Source organism: Oncorhynchus mykiss, chromosome 7 (assembly GCF_057628025.1).
Source record: "Oncorhynchus mykiss isolate SJ-2025 chromosome 7, ASM5762802v1, whole genome shotgun sequence".
Taxonomy (NCBI): Eukaryota; Metazoa; Chordata; class Actinopteri; order Salmoniformes; family Salmonidae; genus Oncorhynchus; species Oncorhynchus mykiss.
Window position 1 is genome coordinate 43,688,176 of NC_143028.1, and position 23,178 is coordinate 43,711,353.

Sequence of the window (23,178 nt, forward strand, 5' to 3'; positions counted from 1 at the left end):
CAGTCATCTGCCCCAAAATATGTTTCAGGAGAATGAAGGGATGATGGCGCACTCTTTGCGGCAATTGCTGGAGGGAACTAAACTTGATTGGTCCTTAACTTACAGCTCAAACATTTCATGATAAATGAAGTTAGCCCTGAGTTAGACTGCTCTGGGGAAGGTTATCTCTGAAGGATTCGTTCCCATATACATTTAGCAGGTTGGCATGTCATGAAACTTGTGCTGGAGGCAGCTCTACAGAGTCAGTCATAAAACCTGATTGTAAACCTCATACACACAGAGCTAACCTTAATGCCTAATCATACATTTTTATGATAGCCAATTTTGACTTTGCAGCTGGCCCATCTAGCAGAAATAATTTAGTTCTGCCTCCAGTGTAAGATTCATTACAATAAACGTCAACCTGTAGAAATTTGCCTGGCTAAAAGGTGAGCCACTTTCATGTCACCGGATCGGTTATCCCGAGTTGAGCTCAGAGCTGACCAAAGTTCGCTCACTATCTCCTATGTCTAGATTCAAGCCAGATCCGGCCCGTATGTTTGACACCCCTACTTTTACATGACCTTGTCCACGTGTTTAAGACGCTAATCTTGTAGTAACAACATTGTAGTGTAGTAATGGTGACACTGCAAAAAATGTTAACACTCCAAACAATGGGATACAGAATTAATAAGTAGGGAAGTCATTCATTTGTTTATAAAAACATAAGACAAATATTTCAGCATTTACAATTTGAGCAACTTCATAGTAAGGTCAACCCAAACATGAAAAACTAGCTTATTTCCTAATTAAACTTTCATATTTAGAGAAAATATTAACCATATTTTCGCTACACCCCCAATAACATCTGCAAAATATGTGACCAATAAAATTCTATTTGAATGTGTGTATTTTAAAGTAAAGACTACATTTGGCCTTTATATTTGCCAAATTTAATGTTACTACAAAGTAGGCTACAAAGTCTCAAAATAAGTATTTTCAGTCAACCATATTTCATAGCCTTTGGTAATGGCTCACAGAACTTGTTTTGGTACTAACATCTGTCCCTCTGTTTCTGACAAGCCGGAAGGTTAATGAAACACATTTTTGTCCTTTGATTGCTAGTATAGAATTCTACAGTCTAGTGAAGATAGAATGCTGATTTGGACAGGCAGTGTCACAACTGTAATGTTTTTGAGGAAAGGTTGTTATTGTGGACATGTTTTGAGTATGATTTTACAAACTTTCTGTGCAAAGCTAACTTCATCAAGGGCTTATGTGATGTATAATTGGTTTCCTTCCTGTAGGTACTCGTTCTAAGCGTAACGAATGTGACCGTTACAGACACGTCATAACATGATCAATGGCATGATCATAACATGATCAGTCAGCATTGCTGCGTAAGGCAATCATGATAGCACTTTCATTTCTACCTGATCAGTAAACTATGTGAGACATTTTGTTTTCCATTGTGTGTGCAAATATCATATCCATGATGCTGGAATTTCCCTTAATTCTCAATCAATCATAAACAGTCATCATACAGTATGAACAAACCCTACTATGAACAACCTGCTCAAAAAGAGATGGGCCTATTTCCGTGCTGAAAATGGAAAAACAGGTATCAAACCATTCAAGGTTTGGCTTCTTCATTGCCGTTTGTCCATTGATGCGTCTGTCCCGTCTCTCCTCTAGACTCTAGCGCAGTGATGATAGCCAACACTCCACACTGGACGGCTCTACTTGCCAAAGATGCTGGCTCCTGGGGCTTTAGGCTTCTCCAGTACAGTCTCTCCTCCAGACTTCACCCCACTGAACACTGAGGGAGCCACCTTTCCCATACGCTCTGTGGATGGACAGAGACAAGGCTGTGAGCGAAGATAGTGTGGCGTGCCAAGCACTACCACAGAAACATGACGCAACACACACACACTGACAAATCTATATACTGAAATGTGTCTAGAATCTTTAGAAGAAGTGCTGTAGTTGTTGTATTTTATCCTCCTTTCTAGTTATCTTGCCACCAACTATATATACCCTTGGTCTTACAGACTGACTATACACGATTCAGTCTCTATAGAAGGAGTGGAAACTTTGTCCCTACCTCAATCCGAGCTGGGCTCTGGCCAAATACATGCCCCAGTTCAGAGATAACATTCTAAAAAGTATAACCGAGCTCACGTCTCACTTGACTGTGTAACTTTCCTCCCCCTGATATGTTCCCTACACTAGTGTCTACAACTAGTGAAATTGATTAATTACTTATATTTGACACACAAATAGAAATAAATGTTATGCAAGCGACAGTACTATAGGTACTGAGTCTGTAGAGCCAGAATGGAAACTTCCAATAATGCCAGTGTGTAAAACGCTGTTCCGATGACACACTGGAGTGGTAAAGCTCCTACTCACCACACTCTACCATGACCTCATAGGTCTTACTCTTGGGCTCGCCCTTTAGCCCCAGTTTGCTGCGGGCTCCTTTCAAGTCCTCCTCCTTCATCACAGGACGCTTCTTCTTCTTCACCTCAACGGGCTATGGAGGGCAGGAGAGAGAATAGAGGTTAAAGACAGAACAAAATCTCACACCTTTCCCTGATCCTACAACGCTCCCTCTGACTTGTCTCAATCTTTCTATTCTAAAAGTAAAACATTGTGGGATCCTTAACATAGGAAATAATATGGAAATGTGGCTATCATCAAAAACGGTAACAAGTAGTTAATACAGTAGGTCAGTACAGTAGGATACAGGGAAGTTGGCTTACCTGAGACATGGTGTGTGGGTTGTGTCTTAATCCCAGAGTTCTGGTCAGTGGAGCTGTGTGCGGTGTGTCTGGACTGATCCTCTCTGTCCAGTCCATTATATTTATACCCCGAGATCCTCAGGGGGCTCTTCTCTCTTATTGACCCTGGGAGTGAGTCAGTGGACCCCCACCCTCTTTCTATTCCTCTCTCGTTCTATGACCATTATCAGGGTGTATTATTAGGCCTGACGTGAGTGATTGTGCAGCTGGAACGGGTCTTCCTTCGTTTACGATGTGGTTTCAGCGAACAGCTGAGGGAACGAGACAACAAATAGCCCTTTCCCCACAACATTCTGCTGGGAGTGATTCCAAGGAACAGAAATAACTATGGGAAGCCACGCTAGTCCCTAGTAGTCAGGATTCAGCACTCTCACCACTGTGGCCTGGGTTTGTTTCCAGTCAGGGAATGTCCTTTTGGGCCTCATTGAATGCACTTCAGCTCAACTGGCAGAACACATTAGATAAATTCAACATGACATAAAGTAACAGGCCTACACCCAACTGCACAATAAAAAATAAAAAAACGTTTTTGTCGTCACATACTGGTGACTGGTGCAGTAAAATGTGTTTTACAGGGTCAGTCATAGTATGGTACCCCTGGAGCAAATTAGGGTTAAGTGCCATGCTCAATGGCACATTGGCATATTTTTCACTCATTGTCAGCTCAACTATTCAAACCAGCGACCTTTCGGTTACTCTCTAACTGCTAGTCTACAGGCAGAGTTCTTCTTCCATCACATTAAACCTGAGGTCAAAAGTACTTTTCTGAATTGATTACCTAAAAGGTGTAGAGATTTTGCAGACAACACTTGGTCATACAACTTCGACTGGACTCCGAGAGGAGGCAAGACCATACATATCACAGGGAGACTAGTGAGTCAACCTTTCTGTTTGGGAGAAAAGCCAACGCTTGCCTGTCAACATGCAGTGCAGTGCAGTCAAATGGCAAGCGAGTCAGGACAGAATGCAAAAAGTGTTTGAGCGCCAGGCTTGTGTGTCAATAATAGTTTGAGTCATTTTAAATGCTAGAAAAGTCTGTGTGTAGTGAGGGGTCTATTTGTGGGTACTGAGACATTACTCTCGGAGTCAGTCTACTCTATGGGAAGAAATAGGTCCTCACTCAGTGGTGTACGTCTCTCTGCACCTGTTACTGTTTACTGAGGGCCCACTGTCACTGTGAAAATGTGTACCCTGTTGGCAGTCTAGAGTTTTATGAAGACCTATGATCTCAGAGACTCCTTCCCCTGTCTTATAACTCTCATTGTCCACCCCCTCCATTCCAAGAGACTTATTACTACAAATCATTCTATGCTCTGGCAGCTCCCTGGTGGTCTAGTGGTTAGGATTCGGCGCTCTCACCGCCGCGGCCCGGGTTCGATTCCCGGTCAGGGAACACATGTTTTTTTAAACCCTACAGAAAGCGCTCTCTGTTCAGAGAAAATCTGTTATTTCAGTGTTTTACAAACTTTATTGTAAAATCATTTTTAATGGTAATGTAAGTCGATCCTTTGCCAGTCATTTTAGTTTTTACAATAAAATCCCTCTGTTGAACGGAGGACAACCTGCACCACCGTTTACCAAACCCCACAGTCAGTTATTCCTTTGCCTCAGCCAACATCCTACTCAAACAGTTCATTATCACCACATTTACTGTATCACCACTCCTTAAGACAGACACTCTGTGTTGTGTTCCTGGTCACCTAAAGCGAGACCGATTCAACACCTAGACCTGAGGAAGGGGGGACGACAAAGTCAAGACCAGAAAAATGCGAGTCCAATTCAAGACCATGAATGTTATTGTCAAATCACCACCATAGGAGTTAAAAATGTCCAGTATTTCTGTGTTCATATTTCAGAATAACATATGGATATTTTAGATATTCATAATAGTGAATAAATGCATGCTGAGGGCAAATAGAGCCACTCTACAAGTTATTACTAACCCAAACACACTGGGGAACAATGGGCTAAGGAAAGGGCTTAGGATTTATAAAATAATTATAAATTATACTATTTTAAAATGATGTTCTGATTTAATCATCAGTTTTTGTTGGATGGAAAGGGTTAACAGTTTACAGGGCTGCAGCAGGTGTTATCAAAGAGGATGTTGTTGCTAATTTGTTAGCTTCTCCCATTTAAAGAATAACTTTCAACAAGAAGTTTCAAATGATCATCATCTGGTGAGTGGAACTTTTCTATTGCAGCGTGCTTGCTGTTAGCCATCAATCAATCAAATGTATTTATAACGCCCTTTTTTACATCAGCAGATGTCACAAAGTGCTGTACACTAACTCAGCCTAAAACCCCAAAACGCAAGCAATGCAGATGTAGAAAGAAGTACGGAAATAACTTATTTGTGTGGAACACTGCTGCATTCAAAGTGGAACTGACCGCATTTTTTCAACATGAAATCTGTTCATATACACCCCCAGGAAGAATGACACTTTAAAAAATTATTCTGACAAGTGACAAATTAGATATGGTCATTTTCATGGTTTCCTAAATTCTTAGAATGTTTGGAATGAAGTATTCTAAAGGATTTGTGAAAATAGAGAGTGGGAAAGCGGCCGAGCGTTTGGGCAATTAATAGACACTGCTGTACAAAAAAAAAAACGAATAAAAACCATTGGTCTTGTCCAGGACCGGAGACGACACGGAACGGACCGCTATAGCTAATCAGAGCTATAGTAGACCTTCATACAAACAAGTAATTTGAAACACGTGCCTGCAATCATTCACTTTGAACTGGACTGTGTGTTTACAGGCTGTTGCAACAGCGCGACTTTAAATCATTATTACGCATTCGCCAAAAACCACAAAAAAAAACACACCTGACTGGATTTCAGCAAAATGTCAACACCAGCCTAATCTCGGGAGTTGATAGGATTGAAGTCAAACAGCTCAATGCTTGAAGCACAGCGACGAGCTGCTGGCAAAATGCACAAAAGTGCTGTTTGACTGAATGCTTACAAGCCTGCTGGTGCCTACCACCACTCAGTCAGACTGCTATATCAAATCATAGACTTAATTATAACATTATAACACACAGAAATACGAGTCTTACGTCATTAATATGGTCGAATCCGGAAACTATCATCTCGAAAACAAGACGTTTATTATTACAGTGAAATACGGAACCGTTCCGTATTTTATCTAACGGGTGGCATCCATAAATCTAAATATTCCTGTTAACATTGAAGGTTGTGCAATGTATGTCATAATTACGTACAATTCTGGCAAAAGGGCGGCCCAAACTGTTGCATATACACTGACTCTGCGTGCAATGAACGCAAGAGAAGTGACAATTTCACCTAGTTAATATTGCCTGCTAACCTGGATTTTTTGTGTGCAAAATATGCAGGTTTAAAAATACACTGCTCAAAAAAATAAAGGGAACACTAAAATAACACATCCTAGATCTGAATGAATGAAATATTCTTATTAAGTACTTTTTTCTTTACATAGTTGAATGTGCTGACAACAAAATCACACAAATTATCAATGGAAATCAAATTTATCAACTCATGGAGGTCTGGATTTGGAGTCACACTCCAAATTAAAGTGGAAAACCACACTACAGGCTGATCCAACTTTGATGTAATGTCCTAAAGCAAGTCAAAATGAGGCTCAGTAGTGTGTGTGGCCTCCACGTGCCTGTGTGACCTCCCTACAACGCACGGGCATGCTCCTGATGAGGTGGCGGATAGTCTCTTGAGGGATCTCCTCCCAGACCTGGACTAAAGCATCCGCCAACTCCTGGACAGTCTGTGGTGCAACGTGGCATTGGTGGATGGAGCGAGACATGATGTCCCAGATGTGCTCAATTGGATTCTGGTCTGGGGAACGGGCGGGCCAGTCCATAGCATCAAGGTCATGCTGGAGGATGTTGCAGGCAGCAGAACGTTCTCCACTGCGTCTCCAGACTCTGTCACATGTGCTCGGTGTGAACCTGCTTTCATCTGTGAAGAGCACAGGGCGCCAGTGGCGAATTTGCCAATCTTGGTGTTCTCTGGCAAATGAAAAACGTCCTGCACGGTCTTGGGCTGTAAGCACAACCCGGAGAGGACGTCGGGCCCTCATACCACCCTCAAGGAGGCTGTTTCTGGCTGTTTGAGCAGACACATGCACATTTGTGGCCTGCTGGAGGTCATTTTGCAGGGCTCTGGCAGTGCTCCTTCTGCTCCTCCTTGCACAAAGGCGGAGGTAGCGGTCCTGCTGCTGGGTTGTTGCCCTCCTACGGCCTCCTCCACGTCTCCTGATGTACTGGCCCGTCTCCTGGTAGCGCCTCCATGCTCTGGACACTACGCTGACAGACACAGCAAACCTTCTTGCCACAGCTCGCATTGATGTGCCATCCTGGATGAGCTGCACTACCTGAGCCACTTGTGTGGGTTGTAGACTCCGTCTCGTGCTACCACTAGAGTGAAAGCACCGCCAGCATTCAAAAGTGACCAAAACATCAGCCAGGAAGCATAGGAACTGAGAAGTGGTCTGTGGTCCCCACCTGCAGAACCACTCCTTTATTGGGAGTGTCTTGCTAATTGCCTATAATTTCCACCTGTTGTCTATTCCATTTACACAACATCACGTGAATTGTCAGTGTTGCTTTCTAAGTGGACAGTTTGAGTTTGATTTCACATAAGTGTGATTGACTTGGGAGTTACATTGTATTGTGTTGTTTAAGTGTTCCCTTTATTTTTTTGAGCAGTGTATTTCACAGGGTTTGCGATTGTGTAGGTGGCTTAGTGCATAATTTCTCTATTGTACTACATCATTGATAAGTCTTATACCTCCACAACACTGATACGCATCAGTAGGGATTAAGTTGTTGAGTATAAGCGGGAAGTGGGATATGGCTTATACCTGCATATACCCTCCTCTACACCACCGGCCCTTTGTGTTTTACAAGTGCGCTGGTATTACGCTTGCTGTCCTTTCAGAATCACAAACATGTTACACACTGAACGCCTGCTCAAACGTCTATAATAGATAAAGGCTGTTAAGATAATGTTAAGAAAGTGTATAGAGCGCATTTGGAAAGTATTCAGACCCCTTGACTATTTTCATATTAAGCAAAAACAGATTTAGACATTTTGCAAATTTATTTAAAATAAATAAATATATAATTTATATAAGTATTCAGACCCTTAACTCAGTACTTTGTTGAAGCACCTTTGGCAGCGATTACAGCCTCGAGTCTTCTTGGGTATGGTGCCAGGTTTCCTCCAGATGTGACGCTTGACATTCAGGCCAAAGAGTTCAATCTTGGTTTCAGATCAGAGAATTTTGTTTCGCGTGTCAGTCATTTAGGTGCATTTTAGCAAACACCAAGCAGGCTGTCATGTGCCTTTTACTGAGGAATGGCTTCCTTCTGGCCACTACCAAAAAGGCCTGATTGGTGGAGTGCTGCAGAGATGGGAGAACCTTCCAGAAGGACAACCATCTCCAAAGAGGGACTCTGGAGCTCTGTCAGAGTGACCGTCAGGTTCTTGGTCACCTCCCTGACCAAGGCCCTTCTCCCCTGATTGCTGTTTGGCCAGGCAGCCAGCTCTAGGAAGAGACTTGGTGGTTCCAAACTTATTCCATTTAAGAATGATGGAGGTCACAGTGTTCTTGGGGACCTTCAATGCGGCAGACATTTTTTGGTACCCTTCCCCAGATTTGTGCCTCGACACCATCCTGTCTCGGAACTCTACGGACAATTCCTTGAACCTCATGGCTTGGTTTTGCTCTCACATGCACTATCAACTGTGGGACCTTATATAGACAGGTGTGTACCTTTCTAAATCATGTCCAATCAATTTAATTTACCACAGGTGGACTCGAATCAAGTCATAGAAACATCTCAAGGATGATCAATGGAAACAGGATGCACCTGAGCTAAATTTAGAATATCATAGCAAAGGGTCTGAATACTTACCTCAATAAGTTATTTATTTCAGTTTTTAATTCAGTATAAATTTGCAAAAATGTCTAAAAAGAATCTTTCTGATTTGTCATTATGGGGTAGTGTGTGTAGATTGAGGATTTAAAATAAGGCTGTAGCGTAACAAAATGTGGAAAAAGTCTTGGGGTCTGAATACATATACATATATTTGGCCTGGCGAAGTGGTTTTATGTACTGACTGAATGGAAGTTGATAATTATGTTTTACTTTTACTCTGCTGGTATCGGGAAGAAATTACGAGTCGTCACTGTTCTAGACCGAGTCAAGACAGAGTACAAATGTATCTGACATCAAGACACTCAATATGTGGTCTCGAGACCAGTCTCGAGTACTACAACACTGCACACACAAACATACAAACATACCCGCACTGCTCTCCACTGTACTGTAGGTTGTACACCGGCCCAAAAGTCACTCCCAGTCTAGAGGTCTGTGCTTCTGTCAAGTTCTCAACATCTGAGCCAAACCAACTGAATGCTACTGCAAGTCTGAAGATCTGAGGCACAAGATGAACATGCACAAACATGGTAAATTCACACAGGCACATTGTCGAAAACAAGGAATGAACAAAACAAATACAAAAATACAAAACAAACAAAGAACATCCTTAGACCAGTGATGGGGGCAAGAGCAGAGAGTTTGAACATTGGTTGTGAGGACACACCCTCAGGTCCCATATCTATTCCGTCTCTGAATTAAGAACACATGGTGTAGGTTCAGTCTCATGGTTTTAGTCCAAAATAACTTACTGTAAAAAAATAAAAACAGGACACACCAAAGACTAGGAATAAAGAGGTAACAGAAGTGATTCTAGCTAAGTCATATACACATACAGGGAGAGAAGGGCCCGATCCAGGCCTGCAGACCTAAAAGCCTGGCTGTACCGTCAGTGGGATAGGGGTCTCAGTCCCTTAGGTTCAGGTTGGGTGGTGCATGGTTGAGACACACACAGCCAAGCTGCACTGTCCTGACCCGTCCTCCCTCTGCAGTCATGATATAGGCTTAGGAGTTAGAAATGTGAGTGTTATTATAAAAACACTGCATGTTTACAGAGCAAAGCCTCCATAGGAGCATCATCCTAAACTTCCCGCACATGCATGAATGAGAAGTTCAGACAGACGCACACCTCCACCAACTCTTATAACAGGCCATTGCAGTCAGCCTAGCTGAGGAAGAGACATACATTTTATATACGGAATCTAAATGAGGAATACAATCACTTTTAGATTCGGAAGATGAGTATCAAATGTATTAAAATGTTAAAATGACAGAGGTTTGCTTGAAGGCAAGGGAAATACCGAGTGCAATCCCAGGTGCCTGTTCTCTCCCTCTACATCCAACAGGGGTCATCTGTTAAACCACAGAAAAAGTAACAACCATTCACAGCGTAACCTGATGCAGTTAATATTATCCGTGGCCTCTTAAGAGACCGTGTGGAACCACAGTAAAAGGGGTGCTAGCAATTATACTGCGTCACCCACTCAACCAGTCCCAAACGTTCCTATAATACACCAGTGTTAACGGTTTTCCACAATCATAACAAATCATTTCTTCAATGAGTGTCACCACCATAAGTGATAGATCTATGGTGGAATCTCAGACGTGGTTAGCTGCAGCAAAATACTTTCCCGAGTGTTTCTATTCCCAGTGTAGAGGCTGCAGGAGTCCCATGCAAATGTGTAGTAAAGGCAGTCCAATAGTCCCCATGATCTGCAGTCCTCCATGATCCCACCTCCCTACAGAGGCACCCTACTCACAAAGAGACCAATGCTAGCCTGCTGTTAGAGGAATCTAGACGATATGTTCCCAGGAGGCTCCAGTCAGGGCAACGGGGCCTGGAGAGGGAGAGAGTGGGGACGTGAAGTGAGGCGAGTGGACACAGGAGTGGGTTAGACCAAGTCAGCCTGGGTAGGCCCAGGTTAAACAGGGATCCCCATACGGTGCTTCTTTTTCTTGACCGTTTTGAGGCCGGTGAGCCGGCGCACATCCTCCTCCTCCGAGTCGTCCATCTCATCGTCAGCCGAGAACAGGATCTGAGAGAGGTAAAGAGAGAGATTGGAAATGAGACCAAAGGAAGTCACACTGCCTGGATGGCTGATATTCAAAGAACACTGCAATATGGGTCAAATGAGTTGAATCCCAGAGTTTAAAATGCTCACAGCAGCCAGCAAATCTCCCATGTCAGAAGAAACGCATCATTCTTCATCCATCTGTCTCAGAGGGGTGGAAAGATGGGGGTAGAGGCTGATTGCTTAGGATTAAAAAAAAGTGCTCACCCTGGTGGCAGTCTGGTAAATTACACCTTTTGGAGAGGCGCCTCCCTTTTGTCACGCATTCCATCTGACATAAATTCAGGCTCCACACAGAGCTCCCTGGTGGTCTAGTGGTTAGGATTCGGCGCTCTCACCGCCGCGGCCCGGGTTCGATTCCCGGTCAGGGAACACAAGTTTTATTCTTTCCAAGAAGGCCCGACAACCGTAGCCCAGTCACCACAATCATTTTTTATTTACACTAGAGTACCTCTCCTTTTACCCATTCATTCAGATCATAAAATACACATGCATACAGTGCATTGAGAATGCATTCAGACCTCTTGACTTTTTCCACTTTGTTACATTACAGCCTTAATCTAAAATGTATTAAAATTGTTTTTTGTCCCTCGTCAAACTACAAAACAATACCCCAAAATGAAAGTGAAAACAGGTTTAGAAGTTGTTGCAAATGTCTTAAAAATAAAACCCGAAATACCTTATTTAGGTAAGTATCCAGCCCCTTTGCTATGAGACCTGAAATTGAGCTCAGGTGCATCCTGTTTCCATTGATCATCCTTGATGTTTCTACAACTTGGAGTTCACCTGTGGTAAATTCAATAGATCGAACATGATTTGTAAAGGCACACATCCGCCTATATAAGGGCATTGTGTGGATATTTAATCCATTGTAGAATAAGGCTGTACAACAAAATATGGAAAAAGTCAAGGGGTCTGAATATATTCTGAATGCACAGGTAAAATGAGAAGTACTCAGAGTGTAAATAAAAAGTTGTGCTGACTTGTGTTGAGCGCCGAATCCTAACCACTAGACCACCAGGGAGGTGTGAAAGTGGAAGGAACAAATGTCAAAGCATCTGGGTGTAGTATAGAGGGTTGTTTACAGCATAACCAATATGTCAGCATCTGTAACTTCAAAAACTAGGTCCAACTCATCACTATAAAACAAGCCTGCTATTTCCCACCACCTATAAGATCACTGCTCTTAATCTCTATGTAGACACTGTTCATTTTTTTTTTTTTTTAGCTTGAGGCAGATTACTAAAGCTATATATGATCTGTGTACAGGAGGTTCATTTAATAGTGGGTTTGGGCCACACTGGTGGATTGCAGATGGTTCTTCTGATTGGAGGAAATGCGCAATGTGGTGGCAGTCTGCTACACTACATCCAGATGTCTATGAGAAACTACCAAAGTCTATGTGACGGTAATTCCATAGGACATGCATTCCTAATATTAGATACAGCTCCCTGGTGGTCTAGAAGTAAGGATTCGATGCCCTCACCGCTATATATACACATTCAAGTTATTTAGCAGATGCTATTATCCAGAGCGACTTTCGTCACTCAACAATGTCAATAGTGCTATTAGAGCTGGGTGATAGACAAAAAGTAATAATATAAATTGACCCATTTTTCTTGATAACAATAAATACAACTAATATACACATACATACAAAGTACCAGTCAAAAGTTTGAAAATACCTACTCATTCCAGGGTTATTTATTTATTTGTACTAGTTTCTACATTGTAGAATAACAACTATGAAATAACATGGAATTATGTAGTAACCAAGAAGTGTTAAACAAATCAAATATTTAGCCAACCTTGGCATTCTCTTAACCAGCTTCATGAGGTAGTCAACTAGAATGCATTTAAAATTAACAGGTGTCCCTTGTTTAAATTTGTGGAATTCCTTTCCTTCTTTTGAGCCAATCAGTTGTATTGTGACAAGGTAGGGTTGGTATACACAAGATAGCCCCATTTGGTAAAAGACCAAGTCCATATTATGGCAAGAACAGTTCAAATAAGCAAAGGGAAACTACAGTCCATAATTATTTTAAGACATGAGTCAGTCAATGCAGATAATTTCACTAACTTTTAAAGTTTATTCAAGTGAAGTCGCAAAAACCATGATGAAAACTGGCTCTCATGAGGACCGCCACTAGAAAGAAAGACCCAGAGTTACCTCTGCTGCAGAGGATACATTCATTAGAGTTAACTGCACCTCAGATTGCAGCCCAAATAAATGCTTCAGAGTTTCAGTAACAGACAACTCAACATCAACTGTTCAGAGGAGACTGTGTGAATCAGGCCTTCATGGTCGAATTGCTGAAAAGAAACCACTACTATAGGACACCAATAAGAAGAGACTTCCTTAGGCCAAGAAACACGAGCAATGGACATTAGACCAGTAGAAATCTGTCCTTTGGTCTGATGAGTCCATATTTGAGATTTTTTGCTTCCAACCGCCATGTCTTTGTGAGACGCAGAGTAAGTGAACGGATAATCTCCACATGTGTGGTTCCCACCATGAAGCATGGAGGAGGAAGTGTGATGGTGCTATGCTGATTACACGGTCTGTGATTTATTTAGAATTCAAGGCACACTTAACCAGCATGGCTACCACAGCATTAAGCAGTGATACACCATCCCATCTGGTGTGCGCTTAGTGGGACTATCATTTTTTCCCCCCAACAGGACAATGATCCAGAACACACCTCCAGGCTGTGTAAGGGCTATTTGACCAAGAATTAAAGTGATGGAATGCTGCATCAGATGACCTGTCCTCCACAATCATCCAACCTCAACCCAATTTAGATGGTTAGGGATGAGTTGGACCGCATAGCGAAGGAAAAGCAGCCAACAAGTGCTCAGCATATGTGGGAACTCCTTCAAGACCGTTGGAAAAGCATTCCAGGTGAAGTTGGTTGAGAGAATGCCAAGAGTGTGCAAAGCTGTCATCAACGCAAAGGGTGACTACTTTGAAGAATCTCAAATATATTTAGATTTCTTTAACACTTTTTTTGGTTACTACATGATTCCATGTGTTATTTCATAGTTCATGTCTGCACTATTAGTCTAATGTAGAAAATAGTCAAAATAAAGAAAGACCCTTGAATGAGTAGGTGTGTCCAAACTTGACTAGTACTGTATAATTTTTTTATACCTAAAGGGGTCCTCAAATTTTAAATCAAATAGCTAAATGATCCGTGGTATTACTATCTAAAAAAAAAATCCATGTTAGCTTAGTAGAACCCAGACTGAATAGTTAAACACATACCTGGACCAACTTTTTTTGACTGATCACATGCTGCGGTTAATATTTGGTCACTTTATTCCTAGTTATATGTACATATATCCCTCAATTACCTCGGCAGTGGAACCCCTTGTATAAATTGTTACTAATTGTGTTTATTTATTTAAATAGGCAAGTCAGTTAAGAACAAATTCTTATTTACAATGACGGCCTACCAAAAAGGCAAAAGGCCTCCTGAGGGGGCTGGGATAAAATAATAATAATTAAATAACAATATAGGACAAAACACACATCACGACAAGAGACAACACTACATAAAGAGAGACCTAGGACAACATGTATTATTATGTGTTTGACTATTTTATAATTTCTAAATGTTGTTTCTCTCTGTATCGTTGGGAAAGGCCTGTAAGTAAGAATTCAATGTTAGTCCACACCTTTTGCAACTTTGAAATTGGCTACTAGTGGGAACTTACACATAACTGTCAATAACATTTGATTGGCTTGGAAGAAAAAAAACTTATGGATATAACAACCAGATGAATCGGATATAACAACCAGATGAATTGGTTAAAACAGCAGAATTTGTTTAAGAAAAATATCTATATCCAAAGATAAGTGGGCTTAATAGGTCCACTTACCCTAACAGTAAGTGTTTAACCCCCCCCCTAATTACATTTAAAATTGTTTCACAACAGTCGTATGCTTGTGCTTATCAGGATGCATCTCTCCCTTCAATCTGGGTGGAAAAGGGGAGAGGGAGTGTGAGCTGGAAACCTTAAAACAGGGACAGGGTAGATATTTTCATTGCAGGAAGCATGCAAATTAAATGCTAAACAAATAATTGTTTTGGAACCAAAAAATATGCAGGAAAGTTGTGTAGCCTAATCACCTAATATTACAGACGTAAGCAAATTTGCCTCAATAAGAGGGAATGTTGGTGTCGGTAATCCTTGCCTAGTTAAATAAAGGTTAAATAAAAATTCTCTAAGTGCTATGGCTGAGTCATGAGTTACCCTCTTGTTACTGAAGAAACCAATCGCCTAGGTTTCACAATAAGCTCAACCTTTGATACCAAAGCAACAACTCTGGACTCTAAAAAAAACTCCTAACGGATGAACAGTTTGTTTTTACAGTTTCTGATTCATAAGAATTCCCCCTGCTCGAGGCAGACTGTTAAATTACTTAATGTATGAATGTTTGTGAGTGTGGTGGTTGTCTCTGGCCTGTGGAGGAGATTACAGGCCTGTAAAGTGACTGACCATGGGCACCAGGTGGAATGATTTACAGCCCAGAGAGAGGCTCCTGCTGGTGCTGGGCAGGGTTTGTCTACACAGCCAGTGGAGTTCAGGGAGGATGTAGCTTAGCACAGTGGCTACATAAGCCTGAGGCAATGGAGGAGAGCGAGAGGCCACACAGGGTTTGTCTACACAGCCAGTGGAGTTCAGGGAGGATGTAGCTTAGCACAGTGGCTACATAAGCCTGAGGCAATGGAGGAGAGCGAGAGGCCACACAGGGTTTGTCTACACAGCTAGTGGAGTTCAGGGAGGATGTAGCTTAGCACAGTGGCTACACCAGCCTGAGGCAATGTAGGAGAGTGAGAGGCCACACAAGGTTTGCAAAGAGAGGGAATTTGGGGTTAAGGAGGAGAGGTGGACGAGGCTCAGAATCAAATCAAGGACTTTAGTCTATATTCCCGAGCTCTTTCCAAAACCAGCTTGTGTGTAATGTATGTATGATTGTGTTTTTACCATTTTTTTGGTCCATGACTTTATAAATGGCCCTGTGTTAGTGGTGGGGTCCAGGTCTTACCTCAGACTCCGAGTCGTCGTGGGAGAGTGCCCGTCTGTAGCGCACCTTACGGTTGCCCCGCACATCCTCCCCCACCTCCCGCTCCTCCAGCTTGGCTTTTGTCCTCCCCTTCTTCATCAGGAAGTTATCTACCACCCAAAACATCAGGGCCTGAGGACAACATATGGTACACAGCCCATTGAGCAAGTACAACACCAGACACACATGACTGAGACAGTTTGATCACACACACCACAAGCCTAACTGGCTAAAATCTGTCAACAAACATAACATCAAATACACATAGTTGTCGCAAACAACAACCTATGAAGTAATACCATATGATACCATGTTCTTCATAGAGCCCTGCCTCACGGAGGCACTGCACACTTAACTTACATTAACGAAGAATGGGACGATGAGCATGACGATGGCCAGCTCCAACTGAGGATTGTTTATGGGGTTCAGGAGAGCCAGCTGTGATACACAGACACACAAATGAGCACAACAAACAAGACAGGAAATACAAACATTAACACAACTAAGTTAAAACAACAGACAAAGTTTACTTTACTGTTAGAATTCATACACTTCCCACAGGGATAATATAACTGAACTGATACGAAATGGTCTGAACTGAAATGGTCATAGGTCAGGACCCTACCCAATATGCCCCCCCTACTCACCTTCTTCCACTGGGGGATGAGTAGGACCAGGATGATCAGGACCTTCTCAAACATCATGATGAGGATGTAGAGAGCACACTGGCCCGCCCACGCAGTGCACTGCACCGGCTCTCCTACACACACACACACACACACCTCTTACTATACTTGTGAGGACTTTTTTGGGAACAACAATTGAATCCCACTCCAAATACTGTTTTCCCTAACCCCTAACTCTAAACCAAAACCCAATTCTAACCCAAACCCCAAACCCTAAAATAGTATTTTACAAGTGAGGCCCGGCAAAAATGTCCCAACTTCTCTGAATATTTGTTGAGTGGTTACATTTCTCCAGGCCCATCTCAGCCTTTTACCAAAACAGAAGCAGGGTGACTGCTTTGTAATTGTTTCAACTACATATTGTGTCTTTAAATCAAAGAACCAGGGAAAGTTCATTGTAGCAAACATAACTTGTTCAACTGAGGCAGAGTTTAACAGTGGTCCACTGTTTGATCTGGATGACATTGCAGCACTGCAGTGCACGAGGTAGCCTCTGCCCTCTTCTGGACATCATGTGTACTACAGGGTGAAAGGATCTCATCCACACCAACAAACACACACACACTCTCCTGATCCTCACCGTATTCTCCGAAGCGTAGAGCATCCCACTGCCTCCACTCTACAATGGCACTGACAGTCCTCACCCCGGCATAGATAAGCAGCATGCCCAGAGACGCATCCAGGAGGAAGTTTATAAGGTAACTAAGGAAGAGAGATTATCCACTTCAAGGTTGAGGTATTTATTTAATTTTTTTATTTCACCTTTATTTAACGAGATAGGCCAGTTGTCATTTACAACTGCGACCTGGCCAAGATAAAGCAAAGCAGTGCGACAAAAACAACAGAGTTACACATGGGATAAACAAACGTACAGTCAATAACACAATAGAAAATATGTATACAGTGTGCAAATGAAGTAAGGAGGTGAGGCAATAAATAGGCCATAGTGGCGAAGTAATTACAATTTAGCTATTTACACTGGAGTGATAGATGTGTAGATGAGGATGTGCAAGTAGAAATACTGGTGTGCAAAAGAGTAGAAAATAAATAAATAAATAAATAAATATGGGGAGGAGGTAGGTAGTTGGATCGGCTATTTACAGATGGGCTGTGTACAGCTGCAGCAATCGGTAAGCTGCTCTGACAGCCGATGCTTGAAGTTAGTGAGGGAGATATAAGTCTCCAACTTCAGTGATTTTTGCAATTCGTTCCAGTCATTGGCAGCAGAGAACTGAAAGGAAAGGCAGCCAAAGCAGTTGTTGGCTTTGGGGATGACCAGTGAAATATACTTGCTGGAGCGCGTGCTCTGTTTGGGTATTGTTATGGTGACCAGTGAGCTGAGATAAGGCAGAGCTTTACCTAGCAAAGACTTTTCGATGACCTGGAGCCAGTGGGTTTGGCAACGAATATGTAGCGAGGACCAGCCAACAAGAGCATTCATGTCGCAACGGTGGGTAGTATATGGGGCTTTGGTGACAAAACGGATGGCACTGTGATAGACTGCATCCAATTTTCTGAGTAGAGTGTTGGAGGCTATTTTGTAAATGACGTCGCCGAAGTCGAGGATCGGCAGGATAGTACGTTTTACGAGGGTATGTTTGGCAGCATGAGTGAAGGAGGCTTTGTTGCAAAATAGGAAGCCAATTCTATATTTAACTTTGAATTGGTGATGCTTAATGTGAGTCGAAGGAGAGTTTACAGTCTAACCAGACGCCTAGGTATTTATAGTTGTCCACATATTCTAAGTCAGAACCGTCCAGAGTAGTGATGCTAGGCGGGCGGGCGGGTAGCGATCGGTTGAAGAGCATGCATTTGGTTTTACTAGCGTTTAAGAGCACCACGGAAAGTGTTGTATGGCATTGAAGCTCGTTTGGAGGTTTGTTAACACAGTGTCCAAAGAAGGGCCAGATGTATATAGAATGGTGTCGTCTGTGTAGAGGTGGATCAAATAATCACCCGCAGCAAGAGCGACATCATTGATGTTTACAGAGAAGAGAGTCGACCTGAGAATTGAACCATGTGGCACCCCCATAGAGACTGCCAGAGGCAGCAGGCCCTCCGATTTGACACACTGAACACTGAGAAGTAGTTAGTAAACCAGGCGAGGCAGTCATTAGAGAAACCAAGGCTGTTGAGTCCGCCGATAAGAATACGGTGATTGAAAGAGTCGAAAGCCTTGGCCAAGTCGATGAAAACGGCTGCACAGTACTGTTTTTTTAATCAATGGTAGTTATGATATCGTTTAGGACCTTGAGAGTGGTTGAGGTGCACCCGTGACCAGCTCGGAAACCGGTTTGCATAGTGGAGAAGGTACGGTGGGATTCGAGATGGTCGATGATCTGTTTGTTCACTTGGCTTTCAAAGACTTTAGAAAGGCTGGGCAGGATGGATATAGGTCTGTAACAGTTTGGATCTAGTGTCTCCCCCTTTGAAGAGGGGGATGACCGCGGCCGCTTTCCAATCTTTAAGACTCTCAGACGATACGAAAGAGAGGTTGAACAGACTAGTAATAGGGGTTGCGACAACGGCGGCAGATAATTTTAGGAAGAGAGGGTCCAGATTGTCTAGCCCAGCTGATTTGTAGGGATCCAGATTCTGGATCATCAGCTGTCTGGATTTGGGTGAAGGAGAAAGGGGGGGGCTAGGGCCAGTAGCTGCGGGGGGAGCAGAGCTGTTGGCCAGGGTTGGGGTAACCAGGTGGAAAGTGTGGCCAGCCGTAGAGAAATGCTTATTGAAATTCTCGATTATCGTGGATTTATCAGTGGTGACAGTGTTTCCTAGCCTCAGTGCAGTGGGCAGCTGCTCTTATTCTCCATGGACTTTAGTACAGTGTCCCAAAGATTTTTGGAGTTAGTGCTGCAGGACGCAAATTTCTGTTTGAAAAAGCTAGCCTTTGCTTTCCTAACTGCCTGTGTATATTGGTTCCCGACTTCCCCGAAAAGTTGCATATCGCAGGAACTATTCAAAGCTAGTGCAGTGCGCCAGAGGATGTTTTTGTGCTGGTCAAGGGCAGTCAAGTCTGGATTGAACCAAGGGCTATATCTGTTCTAAGTTCTATGTTTTATGAAAGGGGCATGCTTATTTAAGATGGAGAGGAAGGTACTTTTGAAGAAGAGGTAGACAACGTTATAAAGAGACTATCCTACATACAGTCATACGCACAGTTAGACAAACACAATGACTGACGGACACATACAAATATACAGACACTCACAGTGAACAGGGGTCCTCCTCTGTGAGGTCAGACAGGTAGACATTGGCAAAGTGAATAAACAGCATCCCAATGGCTTGTTTGGAGGTGTCCAGGAACCTGGAAGAGTTGGCCAGGACAGGAGGATATTTTAAAAACTCTGAGCATTCAAGTTGTTTCAAAAGCTGAACATAACATTACAACATGCACCAGTCTTGTGTTTATCTTAGTAGCAATTCCGTATTCACATTGTAACTAGGTCATAAGCACTATTGAAGAGGATTAGCTTGAATACTGGTTGGGAGTGGGTGTGAGATGGCTCCTGTCTTACCAGATCCTCCAGGGCCTTCTTTCATGCTTGGGCTCCCTGAAGCGCTTTACTGTGGACAGGAGACAGACAGAGAGTCACATATAGGACTGCTGCTCTCTTTCTCACGCGGACACAAACAACAGTGGTGGGATGAATCAGTACCTCTGTCCTTCTAATTATGTCAAGGAGCAGATTCAATCAGCCTATTCATGTAAATTCATTTAGGACCGCTCAAGTCTGAACTTAAATAGGCTTTACATTTTCATCATCAAGTTTAGTATGATGGTCAACATATCAGCATGAAATGTAAGGGGCCTTTTTCTATGAGTATTGGCCAGTGTGATGGGAAATGCAGTTCACTGTTCCCTTTTAACTAGGTTACACCTGGCACCATAGCCTAACTAATAGACTTAAGACTGAACCAAACAACGTTCATTAGGCTACATTCTCTTAACAAGTCAGCTATTGAGATGCCATGTTTACACAAGGTCAGACTATAGAGGAAGGGTGAATGGTAAAAGAGGAAGTGGCACACTACTGTACTAAAATTGTAGTCAAGCTCATGTTACTGTGCCTATCATTATCAGCCAAATCTCACTTGGCCTGTGAGCAGAGGAAATACTTGGGTTGTTTATGAGCTTAAAGAAATGTGCCTTTAGCAGTGTAATCAAGAGGACCGGCTAGTGATATGAGTATGTTACACCAGGCATGGTCATATTACATATCACACAGTCTTGACCACGTGACTGGCATATCAGTGACTTGAATCTTTCAGCATGATCACCTGGGTTACCAACCTGGCTATGGAAGAATAGGGATGAGATACTGTAGGTTGGGAGAATGTGTTCAAACATTTTTCCCTACAGACACAATAGCCTACATGAAAGAAACTGCCCGACTGCTACTCTGGGGTTCAGGCCCCTATGTGTACGAGAGGCACAAGCCACTGGGTTATTTTAAAGTCTAGGCCTACACTTTAATTAATCCCTGTGTGAGCGTGTGTATTCTCTCAATGTGACGTAATGGCTGACAAATAAAGCTCTGGCTGTTCCCAACAATAGTAATCTTGTTTCCATGCCCCCCCTTTCTCCTAACATCCATTACACATGATTGATTGCTGGGTGAGAAGTGGTTCAATGCTTTATGACTCAACTGGTCATTAATCTACTGGACATACCCTAATCCTCAATTTGTGTTTCAGCCATGGTACCACTAGACAACAATCTCCTAGTGTGTGTTAAGTACTTTACTGTGTGTGTGCATGCCTGTGTGTAAAGTATGTGTCTGTGTCACCTGTCAAAAGGGGAGCTTGTTTTCCTAGTCTGATGCCCAAATTAATGTTTACAGTGGCATTTTCATATGGTTGTGCTGTAACTTTAGGCTCCCTCATACTACTCTGTTATGTGTTGTGTATGTAACTACTGCATGTAAGCTGTGGGCTGGGCTGTGTGACTGATGCAGGCTCAGGCCCAGCCAATTCCTGCTTAGAAAGCTGCATCAGGCATCATCGCTGCTCTGAGAGCTGAACATTCCTCATCTCTTGCTGATGTGACTGAAGTTTCTCTTTACCAGGGAAACATTGACACTGAATCAAAGGGGAGGACAAACTACATGGCCAAAAAGGCACACTAAGGGGATGGGCCAACATAGATGTCTTGTGTCCAAAGTAACTCCGTCCAATCCAGTCTTTTGAGACACAGTGAATGCTATGACTGCCAGTGATTCTTGCCAATTGAAAACATACAGACAATTCAAAACAAGTAGCCTAAGCAGGTTATCCAATTTCAACAATAAGCCTATACTGAACAAACAAGTCACATTTCCAGCCTGGGTGTGCTTCTGGCTGGCTGTACTCACACATCAGCGTACTGAAGGCCACCATCGCTAGCAGGCCTTGCAGGAAGATGCCGAAAGAGTCCATCAAGGCACCGTTCTCGCAGCCACGGGTGTCCGCATCTGGCGTGGGACTGGCGGACACTGACGTATTGGAAGAGGACATAGCGGCCGGAGCAGCCACGTCCCCGGCTTGAGAAAGGAGACTCACCCCGCTAACCGCCATGGTTGACCAGATAAAACAATGGGTTGTTGGGGCGATGGCATATAGGTAGATAGCCAAGCAATAACGTCAATTTAAATGTCTCATCCACATAGAATGGGTGTCTTCGTCATCCAGCTAGCAATCGATTAGCTAGTTATGCAGACAATCTCGGCAAAACAGAGAACGATAACTAGCCACTAGTAATGGAATATTCTCCCTTTTAACTGCGGATCCATATCTTTTCGTTTCCTATGTAGCCAGTGTCAGCAAACAAATGCCATTGTTGATAATATTATTCCCGAAAAGCCATAAAAGGATGAGATACATACCATGCGTCAGCATCTTCTTTTACGACAAATCAAAACCCATCTTGGGTCCCTACCTAACGTGAACTAGTTAGCTTAGCTAGATACACAGGCAAGCATGGACAAGGATACTTCACGCATATACCACACTTACATGCATGCAGCTACTCAATGTTTTACTAACGGAAACAACAAGTTGCATTTAACAACAAAGTTGCATTTAACATCAGTCGGGTAAAAGATGAGTCATCCCAAGGCATGTTCTTCATGTCATTTTAGCTAGCAAATGAAGCTAGCTGATTTAGGCTATTTCTGTACCACTTAACGTTAGCTAGCTATGCTATCAAGCGCCTTGAGTAAATACAAATGTGTTGCGCTAATATCGCGTCAGGTACAAACCACCAGTTATCATTTTAGCTAGCCTAACGCTACCAGGGTGAAGCAGGTAGTTGCTAACGCCGGTAATTTAGCTAGGCTAGCTAAATTAGCTACATAGTCTGGTCCAGTTCGAGTAACGTTACTTGCAATTGATCCCTCCTGCATGTATGAAATGCATGATATTGATCTTTTCACGACTCCAGATTTTATTTGAAAAAGCTGTTTAGCATAAAATCTATGAATAATGACCAGAGTATCCAGTCCATTCGTTGCATAGCTAGCTAATTTACCACTGGAATTTCAAGCTACATCCCTTCTGAGTCTGTTCAGACTGCCCACTCATGTTGACAAGACGTGAACGTTCATGTGCTCGACGTGACACAATTAACGGCATCATGGGA

At 42.8% G+C, this 23,178-nt stretch overlaps 2 protein-coding genes and 2 non-coding genes across 4 annotated transcripts; 2 read left to right on the plus strand and 2 right to left on the minus strand.

The window, feature by feature from the left end:
- Window positions 1–674: 674 nt before the first annotated feature.
- Window positions 675–7,832, minus strand: mustn1b (musculoskeletal, embryonic nuclear protein 1b). Its single transcript, XM_021609600.3, has 3 exons — window positions 2,745–7,832; window positions 2,392–2,515; window positions 675–1,825 (listed from the first exon to the last, which is right to left on the minus strand). The coding sequence occupies exons 1-3, from the start codon at window positions 2,838–2,840 to the stop codon at window positions 1,719–1,721; spliced, it is 327 nt and encodes a 108-aa protein (XP_021465275.2). The 5' UTR covers window positions 2,841–7,832; the 3' UTR covers window positions 675–1,718.
- On the plus strand, window positions 4,105–4,176 carry trnae-cuc (transfer RNA glutamic acid (anticodon CUC)). The gene has a single exon. It is a non-coding gene; the product is annotated as a tRNA-Glu (tRNA).
- LOC110527953 (store-operated calcium entry regulator STIMATE) lies at window positions 7,449–23,149 on the minus strand. The gene is made up of 8 exons (XM_021609597.3): window positions 21,914–23,149; window positions 20,078–20,126; window positions 19,771–19,866; window positions 17,137–17,258; window positions 16,518–16,630; window positions 16,231–16,308; window positions 15,853–16,002; window positions 7,449–10,763 (listed from the first exon to the last, which is right to left on the minus strand). The coding sequence occupies exons 1-8, from the start codon at window positions 22,113–22,115 to the stop codon at window positions 10,650–10,652; spliced, it is 924 nt and encodes a 307-aa protein (XP_021465272.1). The 5' UTR covers window positions 22,116–23,149; the 3' UTR covers window positions 7,449–10,649.
- trnae-cuc (transfer RNA glutamic acid (anticodon CUC)) lies at window positions 11,100–11,171 on the plus strand. The gene has a single exon. It is a non-coding gene; the product is annotated as a tRNA-Glu (tRNA).
- Window positions 23,150–23,178: the final 29 nt, after the last annotated feature.